This window comes from Corvus cornix, chromosome 3 (genome assembly GCF_000738735.6).
Source record: "Corvus cornix cornix isolate S_Up_H32 chromosome 3, ASM73873v5, whole genome shotgun sequence".
Lineage (NCBI taxonomy): Eukaryota > Metazoa > Chordata > Aves > Passeriformes > Corvidae > Corvus > Corvus cornix.
In genome coordinates, this window is record NC_047056.1 from 61,276,311 (window position 1) to 61,296,331 (window position 20,021).

Genomic DNA, 20,021 nt, shown 5'->3' on the forward strand with positions numbered 1-20,021 from the left:
ATGGATACTTGGTTGTTCTGGTTTGAAAGGGAAAGTTTAAGTCCCTCCATGATACTGTCTCCCAAGCACACCATAATTGCACCTCATATTTTCAGTTTTCCTCAGAGTTAGAGCCTCATTTCAAACAGCTGGTAATGGAGGGAGCAAGGTTAAGCAGAGCGAGGTGAGAGGCTGCTGTAGCTGCTCATCCTCACAGGCTCAGTGCAGTAAGAGGAACTCTTTGGACAGTTACAGTAATTTACTTGCTCCTGGCACCAGATGGCAGCAGGGGAGGATTTAATAGGGCTCTTACAAGACCGGTTTCTTCCTATGTTTTTTGAAGTACCCAATGCTAAGTCGATCAGCAACTCTTTTACCAACACTCCCTTTAAGCAGAGGGTTTCTGTGATCTGGAATTTCAGTTTGTTGCCTCACAAAAATTCCATTTGCTCTGACGAAGAGAGCAACAGGATAATTAGTAGACTTTCAAAAAAGAGATGAGAAACAAGTGTCTGCCTGAGTTTGTACAGGAAAAAGAAAAAAAGTCCTCTACCTCCAAGCACAGCTCAGTGATTTCTAAGCACCACATCCCAGCAGATGCATAACCCCCAGTCAGACTTGCTTGTGTTGTATTCTGTTACCCTTGGTATCCTGCCCAAATATTTTGTTCCTTTAAAAACAGTACTCAGCAGGGATGCTATTCATAACCTGTGAGGGTGTGATTCTGACATACTTGCTCAGAGCACACTGTGATTTCACAGGGAGTGGGATATACAGAGTTTGCTTTGGTTTGGTTCTTTGAATATGAGAAAAGAATCATAATGGAGAAAGAAATTAATCTCTGTTGCAGAATCTGTCATAGTAAATCTCTGAAAATATCACACCATAAACAGGGAAAAGCACTTGAGAAGCAGCTTAAACTTCGTAAAACTGGATTTTAATTATGTATCACCATCAACAATTCACATGAGCCATTTGCTTCAAGAGAGTTACTCAAAATTGAGTATAAACAGCCTGATGGTCAATAATAATATATTCCAAAACATATGTAAAAAATAGGGAATGATTTCAAAAGAATAAAGCTCCATAAATATCTTACTGTGAAGAGATTTTGTGAGTAAAGATGCCTGGAAGGGATATTTTTCAGTCATGAAGTTGGTGTGCTGCTTTGTGAATTCCTATTGAATGGTCTGAAAATTCCCAAGGATGTGTAAAAGGAGTGGCTAATTGGGAAGTAATAATGAAAGAGTGGCAGCTGTAGTGGAAAGAGTATATCTGGAATAGGTTTAAAACAGAAATTAATTTAGCCATCACAAAATAAGTCATGATCAATTCTTTCAAATCTGTAAAAATAATGCTGCTGCTCTGATTTCATGGGGACATGGGAGTTCCTTCCTTGTGTCAGAATCTTCTTTTATTTTTTTCATCTCTGTGATAGATAGCAGCAGCTTTAGATTGGAAAGTTCTCTTGTCCAAGGAGTAATTGATAATCCATATAGTCTTCAGGTAAAACTAGAGTCTCTTTGCAGTAAGGTGTATTTTAAAGAAAAAAAAATTAATGACCATCTTAAGAAAAACCTAACTAGAACAGAAGCATAGATGAAACCTGGGCTTCAAAACACCTAGAAATTATGTTTTAGTGAAAGGACATGAGTCCCAGCATTCTGGTCTCAGGCACCTGAAACCCTTCTGCTTTTTTTCCTTGGATCATTCTTTTCAAGGTTATTCTTTGCTACAGAATCGCTTCCAGCAGTCAAAAAAGATATATGTAAAGTAAATCAGGCTAAGGAAGGGCCCACACACTGATGAGCAGTTGCTAGCATGTGCCTTAGATGGTTTTGACCTGGGTCAGCTACCACTGCTTCAGTGCTTGGGCATGATTTGGGGGCTCACCTGGGTCAGAGCTTGTTACTGATTGACAATTGGATGTGATCCTGCTTGTTTGAAAGGAAGCTGTAGGGAAGTTTAGCTGTATTGTCATCGTAGCTGAAAGGAGACTGAATTGTGAAGTGCCAGTTGGCATCAGGTCCTGAGAACAGTCTCTGACCATTTTATTTACTAGTGTAAAAGCTAGGCAAAGGTTCTCTGACTTGGTATGGAGCCAGATGAGATGGCAAACAAGGTGCAGAACAGCAAGTCCAGTCTGTTGCTGCCATGTGATTTCCCACGGCTGGGAATTACTTGGCAAGGGACAATCACCAGCAGTGACAAAGCCAATGCAGCTGGCATGCCCAGTTGTCTGTGGAGGTAATGGACAGGGTGGGAACTGTGGATCAGGTGGTAGATGGTAACTGGTTATCAGAGAAAATGGTTTGTGAGCATGAACTCACCATAAGGCAGGCTGTAAAAGATGTATTTCTCTTGCTAGAGACTTTAGGGTATGACTTCCTTGAGATAAAAAGGAGCAAGAAAGCATTTTAGATCTCTTTGCTGAAGTAGGCAATCTCACTTTTGACTTCACTAAGGCTGCCAAAACATTATACCACATTAACAAATGGGGGAAAGTCTGGGAAATACAGCATTAGAGGGCTCTTTAATGGTCCCCAGTCACAGAAAAAAGTTTTTATTTTTGTACTTCCCAATTTCAGTGTTGCTTTACTCAAGTGGACATTCAAATATCTATATATGTAATTTAGACATAGGGGTACCAACCTGACTGCTCTATTGAAAGAAAAAGTTGCAAGGTCACTTAAAAGTGTAAAAATGAGCTCCCTGGTTTAGGTGATTCTTAAATAGTTCTATTATGTTACTTTTCGCAGTATCCATAGACGGTATATAATCCACTCTGGTTCTTTTGTTGTTGTTTTGACTAAGGGTTTTGGTTTGGTTTGGTTTTTTGTTTGATTTGGTTTTTTTTTGTTTGGTTTTGTTTTGTTTGTTTGTTTTTAATAATACACTGTGCTTTTCAAATTCCAGCTCACATTTTATTTTTGCTCATTTTGTCATTTTTGGCAGGTCTCTGGAATTTTTTCTTTTTTTTTTTTAAGACTTTATGTATGACTTCTTTAGGCCTAAAAGAAAGAGATTGCATGATAGAGAGGACAAATTCGATATCTTTCTACTGGTACAAAAACATGAATGGAAAAATAGATGTAGGCCAGGATTCTCTAGATTTAGAGGAAATCCATATGACTTTGCAAAATTGCCTTCTATCACTTGGAAGGCTTTATAGAGGCAGAACAGAGACATTTTCTAAGTGCTGAACAAGAGGTCTAGATACATATTTTTGTATGGAATCAATGTATACCAAATGTCATCATATTACTGGAAGTCCCAGCAAGGCTTTGATGAATGATAGTTATACATGCTTTCTGTCCCTTATACCACTGTATTTGGTCCTGCTTAAGTGCACCTGTCCCTTCAAAGAAACACCTGAAATAACAGAGTATTTGCAATGTGCTGATACAGGTCAAAGATGAGCAGGTTATAAATTGAAAGGAAAATTGCCATAGTTCTGTTATTGTTCAGTGTATGTGGTCATTGCTGGTTTCAGGGTTATCTTTCTCATAGTATTAAACTGAGCTTTTCAGAAATCCCACATGAAACAGTTTTCTATCTTTACATTCTCTGGATGTTCTAGCGAACCTACAGTTTAAAAAACCAGCAGAGAACTCTGTAGCCTGGTAGATTTTTCAGTTATTCTGCACATGGAATTTCCCAATTCGTCCTTCAGGTACCTGTGTTCCTGACAGGAATTTGTCAGAGCCTCACAGCTGTAGGTAGTTTGTCCTAGCTTTAGGAGAGTAAATAGGAAGTAGCACCAGGGAGGTACGTGCTATGCTGCATTTTGCCTGAACTCAGCTGTCAGTGTAAGGAAGGGGAACCTTGTCGTGTCAGAGTACAGATGGCTGTTCTGAAACATGTCACGGGCCCTCAGGGAGTAACCTCAGTGTGGTTTCCGGTGTAAAAACAGGTGAAACAAATTGACAAGACCTCAAATGGAACATGGACAGCAGAGAAATACACAATAAAGTTATCACAGGAGTTTCCAAATTTACTATTCAATAGTAATTGCTCATAATTTTTTTCAGAATGATGGTTCTGAGACTTTAGGTGGCTGGCATAAATCACCCAGTACTTCCAGAATCAGAAAAGCCGAGTGAAGCAAGCATAGCTTCTGTAGTATGTCGCTCCTAAGGAGAGGTGATACTGTTTGTTAACTAGTATCCTCATGGCACACGGTAGGATACAAAAGATGTAGTATTTTACTCTGGCTTTTTGGTAGGGCTTAGTCCTTCTCCTTCAAAGCCATCTTCCCACGTCCTCCTCCCTGCCCTCGCCCTCACTCAACCCCCCCAAAAATCAACCCAACTTAATGTTTTGTTGCCAGTGCTTTATAATGTCACTTGTGTTTGATTGCAGTGCACTTAAAAATGAAAGATTATGCAGTCCAGATTATCAGCTGGGTTCAAGGTGATGAATCAGATCTAAGGTTCAGCTGGAACACCAATCCACATGTGTATCACCGAAGTCCATGACTGGTGACAGGAGCAACTGTGGTGAGCTAAAGACAGACTCACTGCATGTCACAGAGGACCTGAAGCTTAGGCTGACCTAAAATGGGGTTCCTGGGCCTGTGGGTAGGGTGTCTGGGGAGGCCCCAAATCTATGTTTCTGTGAAATATCTGATAGGATGTAAAGAAGAAGGAATGAAGACTCTTTTCAGTGGCATTCAGTGACAGGACAAGAACTAACTTTTTTGTGAAGGTGCTCAAACACTGAACTCACTGCCATCTCTGGAGAAATTGAAGACTGCACAGGACGTGGCCCTCAGAAGCCTGCTTCCATTGTCTCTGCTCTGAGCAGGGGGAACTGGACTAGGTCTTCAGAGGTTGTGAGAGACCAGACTATTGATGACTAATGACTCAAAACATTTGCCCATTTGTGGAGGCACCAGGGCACTTTGCTGAGGCCGGTTGTGGGGGCCGGTCATAACAGAGGTCTCTTTCAGCCTCAAGTGTTTTGATCTGTTCTTGTTAATAACAAGCAGAATCTATTTTCCCATTATACAGTGGAGCATACAAGGGTTAGAAAAGGTCAGTTCTGGATAGGGAGAAAGGAAATGGTTTCCAGGTTACTTCTGCTGAACAGGGGAGCTCAGGGTTTGTCCAAGCAGCCTTTTTCTGAGGCAAAACACAGTGAGTGAAGAGGAGATCTGAGGCAGCTACATGCTACCAAGCAGGGCATTTTCCCTGCGGCACTGATATTGCGCAGTGGTTTGTGCCTCTACTTGTGTTCTGTGCCATACTGCTGTACCTGTGTGTGTCTGTGTGCAAAGTACTCAACTCTGCATCAGACACACACCTCACATGCACTACGGGAGCGATGCATGGTGAGCTAAGTGCAACAAGGGAAGTGTTGTACACAGTACAGTGGTGGGGAGCACTGCCCAACAAATGGCTTCTGTGTGTCATTGTTCAAGGCAGCCAGCTGATTCTACATCAACTGGCAGTGTGCTGGTTGTGCTTTACCTCTGAGCTGCCCTGGAAGAATATGACATTCCAGAGAGCAGAATGATGTGTTTGACCCTCTTCTTTTAGACCCCATCCTCTCTTAGACTCTCTCATTTGCACACATTTTTAGCTATTTGCTGTATTGTATGTCACTTGACAGGGAGAATACCCAGTTATAGGGTGTGCTGGGTTCTGGGATCACCTCAGCAGCTCTTCTGAATCATATGGAATCCATGGTAACCAGGAATAAGAGCATCAGGCTTTTGATGTTTTGGGTTTTTTTTCACTTACTTCAGTGTTCGTAACATCAAGAAATGCAAGCTCCTGGCATTTGGGAAGTTCAGATTTTGATAATGTTCCATAGCTAAGAGTTCCAAGCACTACATTTCTTATTTTGAAGTAAAGGGCAATGGATTGACCTCTTAAATGTGCAGGTGTGCTTTTCTGAAGTGTTTGTTTTTGCTGAGACTTTTTGATATGATTTCCCCTCTTTCCCCCCATTGCTAGTATTAACAGCTGAGTATATCAAGATGTGTAGAATAAAACCTGCAGATATCAACTCTGTTTTGCTTTGCCTGATCCTGGTTGCATGATTGTTTTAATTGGCTTTGGCTAGCTTAGCAAGGAATCCAGGTTAGGATAACAGCAAAGCCCTTTGCTTAGGTAACAGATGAGTACTTGCACTTAGAAGGTATTTGCCATGCATCTGTTTCCATCAGTGCTGTCCGTAATGAGAGGATTCTACATCCCTGCAAAGCATGACTGATCATGACATCCAACTGCCCTGATCACCAGCAGTCTTCTGTATTACAGGCTGGTCTCAATTATTTTAAGTTTACAAATGCTAGCAGTTTAAATATTTGATTAAATGATTAATTAGAAGCACCAGTAACAGTCCTCCAGAAAGACTTTTGAACTGGAATATTGCCTTGCTGATACATATGGATACAATCAAAGGTTTCTTTTTCTTGTGATGTGCTTCTAGAAGTATTGTTGCTCAGCTCCCCAATTTTGGTGACGTTTCATGTGTTCAAAAATTATGAGGACAGAGCTATCTTATATAATAAACCAGTCTGATCTTCTGAATAATGCAGGTCATAAAATACCCCAGCTATTTTATTCAAACTGGTGCCTACTTTTCAGAAAAGGGTACTGGTCCATGCTAAAAATTGACAGCTTAGAACAGCCTCCCACAGCTCTTCCTAAACTGTCCCAGTAAACAGTAAAAATTTGCACCTCCCTTCTCATCTGAAAGTTAGTTACCAGGCAAGAAACATACTTTCTTTCTGCCTTGCTAAATTCAAGAGTCCAGCCTCGATGCTTTGGTGTTTGTTTTTTTTCCTTTTTTAAAATCTTTATGCTTAGGATTGCTCTCATTTAGCCATGTAAAAATTAAGCATTTAACCTACATAAGGAATTTGACCTCCCTCAAAGGAGAAAGGTAGTCACTACTTGGAACTGAATCTTCCCACTTGCCTGAGGCTGGTTTGATTCTGTGGAGAGGCACATCCTTTCTAGTTATTGCACAGTGAACCTCAGTTTTAATACCTACAGCCTATGTTAATAAACCCTTTAGTCACAAAATTACACCTTGGTATTATTTCAGCTGATTATTGTCTATGACCCTGCAGGTTTTTTTCAGAGATGTGGCTTTTCAAGAGATCTTCTCTTTCCTCTAGGCAGTGCTCCTATTGTCGTAGCATGGTTTTTACCCCTTGTTCTTACATCTGTATCTTCATATTTAGTCATATTACAACATATATTATTTGATTGCACAAAGGTTTGTATCAATGACCATCCTTTTCAATACTTGGTGTTTCTCCAACCTTTACCCTATCTGCAGTCTTTATCCAATGTTATTTTATGGGTCTTCTTTCCAGTTAGCAAGAAAAAATGTTAATTAGAGTAGGACCTAGAATTGATTCTTGCATAACCCCATTACGGTTGCTGTGGTATTAATTTGCAGGTGATTTGCTGGTTCAGTGGCATTTATAATAAATGCTGAAGAGTCAAATATTTGTTCATGATAGCTAATTAAAAATACATTCCAGTGATCAAATATTTATAATGAGCTGAAGACTGTTAAGCTTCTTTTCAGAATGAGATTTTCACATTTCTAGCAAAGGGAACATTTAAATAATAATTTTAAGTCAACCTCTAAGTTAAGGTTTTAAGTCAGCCTAAGAACTACAGCCCCTCCCCTTGCTGGGAATAAGCATTTCCCATGAGAACATGAGCAAGTTTCAGTTAGGGGGAAGAGTCATTATTTAGGAGGACAGGACATGGGGCTCAAGTCACTGGTCTCACAAGCTTCTTGAAGTTAGTGAAGCAGCTGGACACTCTGCTCTAGCCAGGGCTGCAATATCCTCCCTCCCCTCATCTTCATCTTTGCACTGTTAAAATACCAGGAAAAGTATTGGATGCAGGCTTAGCTAATGTCAGATCAGACTGGTACCAGAGTGAGAAGAGTAGGTGTGGGGATGTCCAAACTGCTAAAACATCTTCCCTCCATTTCAGCTTCTAGCCTCCATGGTCTGTTTTTCTACGGCACCTTCTTTACTTGAGCTGCTCATCAAAAAGTATCTAAATAGTGGCGGGATCACACTGGTATAACTTCAGAGCACTCCATTGAAACTGCTTCGTTTTCATTAACCAAACTTTCCAAGTACCTTTGAAACTTCCCCATATGTTGTATTACAGAAAATATTTTTCAGCCAGTTTACAAAGAGCAAGCTTTACAGAAGAACTTCCCCAAGTAAACACAGGCAAAAGAAGAGATCAAGAGTAACAGAAGATCCTTTCTTATAGTCAGAGGACACAGTAGTGATTGCTGACATGTGATAGCTGAATTTCTTTCCCCTGTTAACAGAAAATCTTCTGCTCACTGCTCAGGCTTCAAGACCAGATGCGGATTTCAGAATTTTTCCTATCTGAGTTCATCTCCAATTTTTGCACCTTTTCAAATGAACCAAAATATCTGATGTTTTGGTGAGATGTTCCCATAATTGGAAGTTGTCAGAAGTGCACAGTCTCAGAGGGTGAGCTTCAAAGCTCCTTTCTCTGCTGTGTCTCTACAGATGCACGTGGATGTGCCTGTGTTTGATGCTGTCCCACCCTGTGAATCCAGGTGAGGGACTCTAAGTGTTGTCTGTGCATCTAATGCAACTCTTTAGTATCAAATGAGCATGAACACAAATAGACACGTGTGATCAGCCCACAGCTTTGCAGAACTGGCTTCTCTATACATTTCCAATGAGCAGTGTAGAGGTGCGCACTATGTGCAGAATCATTCTTACCTTCCTTCTCATTACTTTTCATTTTGACACAAACCTTTTTTGTTGGGATATTGTAACTACACTTTGGTTAATATATGTGCATTTGTGTAACCAAGGCAATGAACCTAATCTGGTTGTTGGCACTTTCCCGTTCTCGTGAAAATCTATTTGGAATGTCTTCTGAGATATCCTTCTAATAAGACTGAAAAACTCTACATGTGGTACTAGGTGTGAGAAAAAGCGCTTTACATTTGATGAAATCTCATATGTATTTAATTCATAATTGCCGTATGCATGTCCGTGCCTGTGATTATTGCTACTGTTATGTGGTAGTGGTTTTAGCTATGTTGACGTGCTGTCTGTCATGCTGTCAGTCCCAGATAAAGGTTGGAGCAGTACATTGTACTAGGCATTGTGCAAACCTTGACAGAAAGACTGAATCTCTTCTCTCAGAACAGACAAGTAGCTGAGCTGGCAAATAAACACCAACTTAGGAAGCCCTAGGAGAAGTTTAACTATCATCACTATGCAGTAAAATACCTTATTCCTGCACTTGCACTTCAAAATATTCATGGTCTTCTGAGATTTTCTTTTGCATTTCAGGAGTAGGGAGCCAAGTGTGACTGTGATTTCTGCTTCTGTAACAAAGCCTAGTTGGATAGCATTAGGGAACTAAATGTGTCTAGGTCTTCCATGTTTTGAAAGGTTCAAATGGTAGAAGACATCTTCCTCATTGGGGAAATTGCTTTCACTATTTCATGGTATCCTGGTGGATGAAGGAGTGTGTAATCACAGAAAGCAAGCTTTCAGTTTGGCCAGCTATTTGACCAGGACATAATGAGAGCTTTGGAAAGGCAGCTTTCATCTTCTGTCACTGTTTTGAATAAGGAAAAGAAGGAAGGAAATGTAGTAGAAGCATAAATATGCTGTTTCATTTAGGCACTGCAAAGAATGCTTTTGCCTAGTTACACCATGGAGTTACTATAATATGCTCTAGCAATGTGATTTTGATTCAAATTGCAAAAGGTTGTAAAGTGCAAATGTTGCATATATTTTTCCCTTCTTTTATATTCTTTTTCCTCATTTAATTGGCAAATGAATAATTGCAAAAGATCTGAAAGTAATAACTGAAATAACTCCTAAATAAGTGCAAATGAAATAATACAAATACTGGAGGGCAGCTCCTCTTTTCTATTCTACAATATGAAGTCATTAAACTACATGAGAACAATTTTTCTCTCTCTAGTGGAGTAGTAAAGATTGTTTTCATTTTGTATTGCTCCTCAGCAGTGTTTTGAAATATACCAGTTTTAATAGAAAGAGAGTATTGGTACAGCTAATAGGGACATGCTTAGTGTTTGCTTTGTGTACAGGTAGGTTCTGATTTTTGCATCTCAGTTATCCTCTGATTTTTTATTCCTGACTTAATTTTGCAAGCAAGTAGAATACAGAAATACTCAAGACTCCTCCTGCTCTTGAGTGGTGGTGGAAGGAGTAAAGTATTGTACCATTCTATGTATGTGTGCCAATGAGAGACAAAGCCACAGTCTTGAGCTACTTGCTGGCAAATTGCGCTTATAAGAGTTGCAGAATAAGGAAAATATTTTTTAAAAACTGATTTTTTTTTTGTGGGAGAATATACATTTTCAATTTCCCAACATGGATAGTGTCAATTTAGTTTTTACTACATTAGACCCAGCGGCAAGAAACTAAAAAAACTGTCTTGTGTCTGAATTGATCCAGCTCCATGGTTTACCCAGCCATATTGATTAAAGGGAAAATGCAGAGAGAAGCTTATGGCAAATTTTCATTTGCCTGCTTATAGTCCCTCTGTGCCACACAGAGTCAAGTTTTTGCAGCCCAAAAATTGTTCAATATTCATTGACTTTTCGAGACTGTAAAGACGGTGTTAGATTTACTCTGATTTTTGAAAGCTCTGCAGATGTGTCACAGCAGTTGGGAGTCAGCTAACTATAGCCAATTACAGCACAATTTTGTGCAGATGAGAAGGTTCCTGGTAGCTGTGGAGCTTCAAGGAGCTGCACACCCTTTGCCCTGTTCTGTGAGGAGGCATAAAGGCTGTTACAGGGCCTCTGTGCATGCATAAATCCCTTGATATGTCAGGAATTCCTCCCATGGCTGCCTACAGTGATGTTTAGGTAACACTCCCAGATCAGACTTGCAATAATCAAACCTAAGAATCTTGAAAAATCTTGGTAGGTTTTGCTTAAGGATTCTTTATTAATTGCTGAGATATTTATTGTAGCTTAGAATAAGGCAGGAAGAACTTGAGTTCATTTTATAGCTTTCCTCCTCAGTGGAGTGTGATGCAATTATCTCTCTATTGTGTTATTCTCAGACTAGATTTCAGGTCTCTTTCCACCTGAGAAGCACTGAGCATGACAGGTGATGTTAGGAGTGCACATTTGGCTTGCAATTTAGGGCTGGCAAGAGAATGATTATGCCATCTTGAGAAGTGCTTAGCATCTCCAGCAAGATATTGGATAAACTCCAGTGAAGGTCACTGGAGAACTGATGGTGCTGAGCACCACAACAGAATTGCCCTTTGCATGTGATCTGGTTTGCATCTAATACAAACATTATTTGCAGGCTTATCTAGGCTGTGGACACTTCTGAATAGGATTTTTTAAATTATATGGAAAAAAAATTATCTGAGCCCACAAACTGTCCTTCACAACAAACTCTCAAAACCAATTCTAGCATATGAGGGGAAGATTTTTTGCTACAGTTGAGAAAACAGCAGAGATGGCTTTTAGTGACAAGCAATGTGCTGACAATTTTAGTAGTGTCCAGTCTCAGGGTTAGAATGAAGATTTGCATGTGAGAATTTGAGTTGCTATTTTTTGGTTCTGCCATATGTTAGTTTGAACATTTTTTTCCTTTTTCCATTTTGCTGTGATGAATTTCGTCACTTATTTCATTAGCAGCAATAAATTTTTTCATGTTGAAAATTGAACTGGAAGAGTGCAGTGGTACAAGGCTTGACAGAAAGGATAAAAAGCGTAGCCACTGTAAATTGTGAAATGCACACCTGGAAGAAATGCTCAAAAATTAAGTATTTATAGCAAAAATTTAATATTTATAGCAGAATATACTTCTTGATATGTGTCATTCTTTGGTGATATTGCCTCAGCATCCTGACATGATGTTGTGGGACACTGTGACTGTGAAGATACTGTCTGTCAGCTGAGAGGTGTGAGGTCTTAACCTCTAGTGATCAGAAATTGTCTCATGGTGTTTTCATATGAAAAGAGATCATACTAATTCCAGCTGGGCCTAATCTACTTACCCAAATCATCCTGCTAATTGAATTGTGTGTGTTCTTCATTGCTTTCTGCTATAAATTTTTTGCTAAATGCTGAGATTTTGTTGGTGAATAATACAAGCTCTGGAGGGTTGGTTGTAATTCAAGTAGAGTAGAATAGAAAGTAGTGCCTAATCATTACATAGCCACAACTACTGTTGTAATTAGAATGTTGCTATCCTGACTACTAAAAGGAACACCCCAAAAAAATCGAGTAAGAAAGGAGAAAAACAGGGTTTTTTGTTTCACATCAAACGTAGAAAAGTACTTTTTCTTATATCTCTTATCTTCTGAAAAGTACAAGAGGTTTCAGCTCAGTATTCCAGAACTTCATTATTTCTGGAGGATGCTGAGCTCAGCAGGGTGAACAAAAGGCATTTAGGTGATAAGAAGAAATATAGTTTAACTATAGCTATTATTAAATAAATAAGTTTATTTATTTATTTAATATTATTATTATCAGTGGGTGATATTTGCATGAATATGGGGCAAGGAAAAGTTTGTAGTGCAAACTGATTTGAAAAGAGTTTTTTCAAAATGGTGATGCATACTGGTATAATTAATGGTAATACAGAGGAGGAACCTACTCCTTTGAAAGTTTAAGGCTTTATAAACTTGCCAATTCTAAAATAAAAACAAACAAACAACCCTTCCAAAAATAAATGTACCATTTCTACAACAGGGTAACTGGTGGGTGACTCTGGAAAAGAACCATTTTGTTTGTAGACTGGATCCCAAAGTTTTTGGGTTTATACTTAAAGGGAAAACTGAGTTAATTATTTTCATGTCTTTTCTGGATTCCATTAGAAGCCTGTGTTTTACAGCTATCCAGCTATGATCTTTGATTTGTTTTATTGTTTGGTGTACTGAGAGCATTCAATATATCCAAAAGAAACATAAAAATTTGAATTCTTGATGTACACTTCATTGAATTTTAGTTCTGATTCTGAATCTGACATAATATTTTTTAATTCTTGCTTAATTCAGTGGTAAATTTAAGCAGAAAACCTCATGAAAAGTCATCTCTTGTGGTTGCTCACATTTACATGTGAGTCTTTCTATGGCATTAACTTTTTCTTTTAAATGAGCAGTCCATGAGTGTAGGAATTTTTAATGGAGTTGATCTGCAGGAGAAAGAGAATTATTCATACCAGCAGGAGAATGGTGCACAGGATTGTTATGTACAGCATACCCACCCTCTGTACTCTGTTTCTTGAGGATTATGAGCTTATTTTAGTTCCCAGTCTGTGGAACTGGATGGCTTTGAGATAGAACTGGATTCTCCCCCAGCTGGTGCAGGGAAATGTGTGTTTCTCGAAGGATCTTTCTACTAGAGCACAGTGTCAGAGGGAGATGGTGTTGGTTATATCACTGTCCTGCCTTGGGGCCTACAGTTTACCTGGGGAACATAAAAACTGGGAACAGTTGCAAGTGGGCTGTTATGTATTAACATATTCTCTCATTCACTTACTTCTCTCTGGCTGTTTTCTTGATGATCAGTATTGAGTGTTGCCGGTGGGATGGCGGCGGTTGTTTTCCACTGCTGCTGCTTTTCCACTAATGAAGTTTCTGCAGTCAGCAGCTACAAGATCGTTGCTGGATACACTAGCAGGCTTCATTCCCAGTGCATCCTGCTCTGAAAGCAGGAGTTTCTTTCCTACTCTTGGGTGACAGAGCAGATGAGAGGACACCAAAGAATCCTGCTCATATGGCGGTGCAGACCTGTGTTTGTGTTTTGTGTGTTTCTGTTCTTGAGCTGATATGATTTGTTTCTCACTAGAACTTTGTAGTCCAAGCAGTTTTAAATGGCATTTACTAGAATTATGTTCTGAAAACAGAACAAACCTAGGGACTATGTGTGTTTGTCTACAGTGTACTCTTAGGGAGGTGTGACCGCAGTACACTGCAAGCTTGAAGCCTGAGGGTGGGACACAGAGAAAGGTGTGCTTGTACGTGTACACTGGACTCAGCTGACAGATCTCAGTGGCACTGTTTTGTGTAGCTGTCCTACCACAAAGTCTAAGACTAAGGCTTTTCTAAAGTGCCTTGGCCCCACCAGGGTTAATAACAAATGGGCAAGCTGGATTTCACTGCTTGTCTCAGTTTTCCTATCTGTAAATTACCGCTTAGGATGCCTGCTTTCCTACCGCTCTCATCATGTGTTAAACATTCATAATGCACTAGTCATAAAATGTGTTGAGTAAAAAAGGTAACAGACTGATTAAACTAAAACCTTGTTTGTGTGCCACTGCCGTTTTATTTTTGGGCGATGGCATCTTCCCTCTGTATTTGGTTTCTCAAAAATTCCTTTATAGTTGCATTTGATTTGCTATATTTTAAAATTAATGATATACAAATTATGTATCTCTTTAGTATACATTTAGAAAAATTCAGTGCATGTCCTGTTGTTGTAATTGCAGCAATCACTGAAAAGGAGAGGAAGCAAAGACCTACCAAAATCAGAAAAAAAGTCACAGCAGACACCAACAGAGGTATGTTGCAGTAACTGTAGCTTCGATTCTTATGTGGAGACTTCAGGGAACTATGGAAATGGGGTACATTGTTTACATATTTGCACTTGGCTTGCTTTTTGCTTTACCCTTTGTTTTCCTGTATGCTGTGAAATGGAAGAGCTCTTACCCCAGATCTGCAGTCAGACACCACTAATCTCAAGGACCACCTAAACACACTTGGTGCTGCAACAGAACACAGCAGCTTTCATCTACTCTGTCTTTTAGGCAAAGTAAATGGCAGCACCAGTGAAACAAGATTTATAGGCTCTATGTGTGCTGACTTCAGGATTTTTGAACACTGTAAAGTCTGATAATGCTGCAAGCGTAGAAAATATAAGGGTTTTCACAAGTCCCCCCTTGTACCTGACTCCCCCAGGTATTTCTGGGGACTGTGCAAATTTTAGTCACAAGTAAAATAGTATTTTCCCCTCTTTTTAATTTATTGATCAGTGAAAAAGTATTGCAGGAAAATATCTTAGTATCTAAAGCCATGTACCTGTGGTTGTTAATCTTGTAAGTTAAGGCAATCCACTGGAGGTCTCCTGTTTGACTTTAAGTTTCTTCCAATGCTGCTTTTTTTTCCTAAGGATGACAATGAAGACCTGAAATGCCAGCTACAGTTTGTCAAAGAAGAAGCAGCCTTGATGAGGAAAAAAATGGCTAAAATTGATAAAGAGAAAGACAGATTTGAACATGAGCTGCAGAAATACAGATCATTTTATGGGGATTTGGACAGTCCCTTGCCAAAAGGTGAAGCGGGTGGGCCACCTACCACAAGAGAAGCTGAACTCAAGCTTCGATTGAGGCTTGTGGAGGAGGAAGCTAACATTCTAGGGAGGAAAATAGTGGAACTAGAAGTAGAAAATAGAGGACTGAAAGCAGAGCTTGATGATTTAAGAGGAGATGATTTCTCAGGGACCACTAACCCACTCCTGGGAGAGCAGAGTGAATCCCTGTCAGAATTACGACAGCATTTGCAGCTAGTAGAAGATGAAACAGAATTGCTGAGGAGAAATGTAGCTGATTTAGAAGAACAAAACAAGCGCATAACAGCTGAGCTCAACAAATACAAGTACAAGTCTGGGGCTCATGAGAGCTCTAGGCACCATGACAATGCCAAGACAGAAGCGTTACAGGAGGAGCTAAAAGCTGCACGAATGCAGATCAATGAGCTGAGTGGCAAAGTCATGCAGCTCCAGTATGAGAACAGAGTCTTGATGTCCAACATGCAGCGCTACGACTTGGCCTCTCATCTTGGTATCCGTGGCAGCCCTAGGGACAGTGATGCAGAAAGCGATGCAGGAAAAAAGGAGAGCGACGACGATTCCCGCCCCCCTCACCGCAAAAGGGAAGGTCCCATTGGTGGGGAAAGTGACTCCGAAGAGGTGCGCAACATTCGGTGCCTGACGCCCACAAGGTCTTTTTATCCAACGCCATCGGGGTGGCAGAAAAGCTTCACTGACAGGCAGCAGATGAAGGACATTCGCTCTGAAGCGGAGCGGCTGGGCAAGACAATAGATCGCTTAATTTCTGACACGAGCACCATCATCACAGAGGCGAGGATTTATGTAGCTAATGGGGACCTCTTTGGACTGATGGACGAGGAAGACGATGGCAGCAGAATACGCGAGCACGAGCTTCTGTACCGGATCAATGCGCAGATGAAGGCCTTCAGGAAAGAGCTCCAGGCTTTCATCGACAGACTCGAAGTTCCAAAGTCTTCGGACGATCGAAGTGCAGATGAACCTTTGTCAGTGAGTCAGGTAGACTTTTACTTATTACGGCCTACAGGTAAAAAGGCTCTGCCAAGCAAATTAAACCTCAAATTCGATATATGGCACAAAAAGAAAATTCTTTATTCTAGGCAGTGCACAAAAGTCACTGTTTCTTACATTATTTAAAATCCTCATTTGGCCATATGAAAACATATTCTACCAATAGGGTTGTTTGTGAACAGTGAATAAGTCTGGTGTCCTGGAAATTAAAATTATGCTCTAGGAGGTAGAACACTCCTTTCTGGCTTTGCAATTGCATTTGACAGAGTTGGGCCTTCATTGCCACAAAAGGCAGTGCAGACAGTATTTCTGGCACATATGAATATGATTCATAAATGGACATGATTGTTTTCTTAGTGGTTGGGTTCCTATTAAATGAATAAAAGGAAAATTCTATTAATTTTAAATAGGAGGAAATATTAAATTTCAAAAATCGTAGAGAATGTGGCAAACCACATAAAAAGAAACCATGCAAATCTACTTTATGGAGTCCCAGAGCCACACAGTAATGTGAATATTGTAATTGCTATAACAGATTGCATCTTGTTGAAGGCCTGTTAGTCACTGCTTGCATGCAGCAGTAACAAGCATCTTTGTTGTGGTTTGTTTCCGTGCAGAATTATTTCAGAGAGGTTTTGGGGAGCAAACTCCTTGCTGACTCAAGATCTTTTGCCATGAAAAATGAAAATTACCTACCCTTATCTTATCATGCAATCCTATAGTTGGCGTATCTTGTTATTGCTAATGAAGTTATCCAATGTTTTGTAAGTCTCTTGCTGTGTTAATTTACTGTGTGCTATCTTGCTAGTTTACAGTCGAAGTAGTTGCCAGGTGAAGCTGAAAGCTATTCTTATTCCTATGCTGACTAATTAGTCTTTTGTTTCCTTGTATCAGAAAGTCACAGACGCAGTGAGTTTAAAGCTAATCAATTACTATATATGTATTGCATGAAATCAAACAGAGACGGCATTTAGCATGCACACTTTCTGATCTAGCAGTAGTTCTGAGCTTGTAGAGCTCCCATTAGCTTAAAGGCAGAGTACTGCATGGACTTACGCAAATGTAAAACAAACTAATTAGTATTTTCTCTAAACAAATAACAACAACTGAACATTTAACAATTGGACTTTTCAGGGCTTGACCATGCAGAACTCCTACTGAAGTAAATGGGAGATGGACACTTGGTCCCTCCACAAGCATAGTCTGATTCACTATTTATTTTGTTGAAACTTTGGACTTGCTATTCCATTAATTGACTGTTCTCTTTGTCTTTGTATTTACTTTCCCAGATGTTCCAGCCTATCATTTTACTTATTCTCATCCTTGTATTATTTTCATCCCTTTCATACACAACAATATTTAAACTTGTCTTCCTTTTTACACTGTTTTTTGTATTGTAAGTCATTCATCATTTACTGTTCATTGTAGTGTTATTTTCAGTTTGTTTATTTTGTCCACCCTCCAAGATAAGAAGTGCAAGAGACATAGTTTCTGTAATAGCCACTGCTATAAAAACACTGAAGACTACTTGTTTGCTGAAACCAAAGCCAAACCAAAAAACCTGCAAAAAACATACCAAAAAGTCAGCCAGTTAAATAGGAAACCTGCTCACCACGGTATTCCAGGTAAGCAAACAGAAAATGGAATTTTTCACTTTGTCTGGTTTTATAATTTTTGACTAAAAATTTCCTGAGGACTGGAACCAATTTAATATGCATTAATTTGCACCAAATCAGAAAAAAACCAGAAATATGCAGAGTGGGTGTGAGGACTCTGTTACTTTCCTCTTCCCACTCCTAGAAAAAGAATTTGTATTCCAGCCATATATGAATAGTAAAGCCACGTTCTGTGTGTATTCTGCAGTTTGGTGTCAGAGCTTGTACATATATTTTGCGTAATTGTGATGTTAATGTTTTTCAGCACTGTATTATGTGGATTAGGCACCACAAAGGGGGCAAAATCAAACTGGTTGGTATATAGAGCACTATATCTGGAACTGTGGCTAGGAGCTGGAGCCTCTGAGAATGAGATGCCTGAGGAGAAGCTACCAGAGTAGTTGAGGAGTCTGCTGAGAGATATAGGCTGGCTGCATTCTCTGTGCTCTAGAAAAGTGGCCATGCTACAGTCTGACTTGAACTGATGGGAGTGGTGTAAGTCACCTTGGCTGACATGGAGTTTGTCAGGTGACATTTCCCAGCCACCATGGCTCTCCATTCTCTCCCCAGGTTTCAGCACGAGTTTTAAATGGACATGGTAACTCTTGGTTTGCTGAGTGACCCCTGTCTAACCATGCCATCACTAGCCAGTGACCATAGTGAGGGAAGCTTGTATACATAGGTGTGCACCAATAGTCACTGTATGCTTCTTTCTTGCCTATGAGAGGCAGAAGTAAGAGTACAGGAGACTCATTTCTTTCTTTCACACTGACATAGGCAGTTCCTACAAGCAGTAGATCTCCCACTATGAAAATCTCATCTGAAACGCCCGATGGAGCTCACTTTTCTCTTTTATTCAACCCGTGTTGAAACCACTGAGTCCCACAAATATGAATTCTCCAAAGGTGAACAAGTATGTGTACTAATGACACTTTTTTTCTGCAGTTGCCATGTTGAATAATAAGAGTGGTAATAAATAAAGCAGCTGTTTCTCTAGCTGGCAGTAAGGATTCCCTTTGGTTTATCATGCTAGCTCTCTGTTCACTTAATTCATTCCCCAGTGAGAACAGTTCATTTCCATGCCTGTGTTGTGCTCTGCTATCTGCAATAGTTGAGACACCATTTTGAGGGAAAATCCTCAGAGAGCAGCAAGAGATGGGGCAACAAGATTTTTTTAATGAGAATGAAAAAATAGTAAAAATATTCATTATTTTAAAATGCTGTATTTTTCTCATTTGTCTAGCTTTCCCTGAACATGCTCTGCAAGTGCAGTAACCTTGATCAGCTAAATCACCAAACTCCTTGATTTAATCCAAATACTTATTCCTACCAGGGGATGTTGTCATCATTATCTATTTTATAGTTACTGAGATGTCTAAAGGAAATTATAACAAATATATGTGAGATTAATAGATAGCTTTGACTGGTTTCTCAGTTAAGGATAAAGTCAGGCCCAAAGTAACTCTGAAGCATTTCTAAGATGCTTTAATTTATGCAGTTTCCTAAAAGCTAAGTTCCACAAATTAGAAACTATTATGGCAAGATATGATCAAGCCATAATTCACAGTGAATTTCCGTAACTGGAAAAGGCCTTTTGTTTTTCAGCAACTGCTGGAAATACTGGGTTTTTTTCCCCTGTGGATTTGCAATTTGGACATTAAAAATACAATAATTTGAGGCTTAAACTTGTCATACCAGATCTTAGCACAAGACTGACTTCAGTTTCTTTCTGCTTTAGTATCTCCTGTGGAGGAAAAAACAAGCATTTGGATTTTCTTAAATGTTACTGAGTCAGTTCCCGTAAGAGAGAAAAAGTCATACTTAAATCTAAGATCTAAAGTTCTGGGCTTCTAGATTTTAACCCACACTTGTTTATACCTTTCTTGGTATTGTGTGTAATAAAAATGAGTACAGAGAGTGTATTTACAGAGAGTGTATCAGTAACAGTAATACTCTAAAGTAGTAATACACTGAATTCATACATTGAATAAATCTTGGAAAGTAGTTGGGAAAGATTTGTTTCTTTCTCAGAAATCAGAAAAGGTA

General features: G+C 39.5%; 1 protein-coding gene across 1 annotated transcript in view; it reads left to right on the forward strand.

Moving 5' to 3' along the window:
- Nucleotides 1-20,021, forward strand: part of SOGA3 (SOGA family member 3) — a 44,010-nt gene that overhangs the window by 19,245 nt on the left and 4,744 nt on the right. Inside the window, 4 exon segments of the mRNA XM_039568590.1 lie at nucleotides 14,453-14,524; nucleotides 15,133-16,308; nucleotides 17,215-17,229; nucleotides 17,610-17,945. Of these exon segments, the coding sequence (XP_039424524.1) occupies nucleotides 14,453-14,524; nucleotides 15,133-16,308; nucleotides 17,215-17,229; nucleotides 17,610-17,720 (1,374 nt within the window). The 3' untranslated portion in view covers nucleotides 17,721-17,945.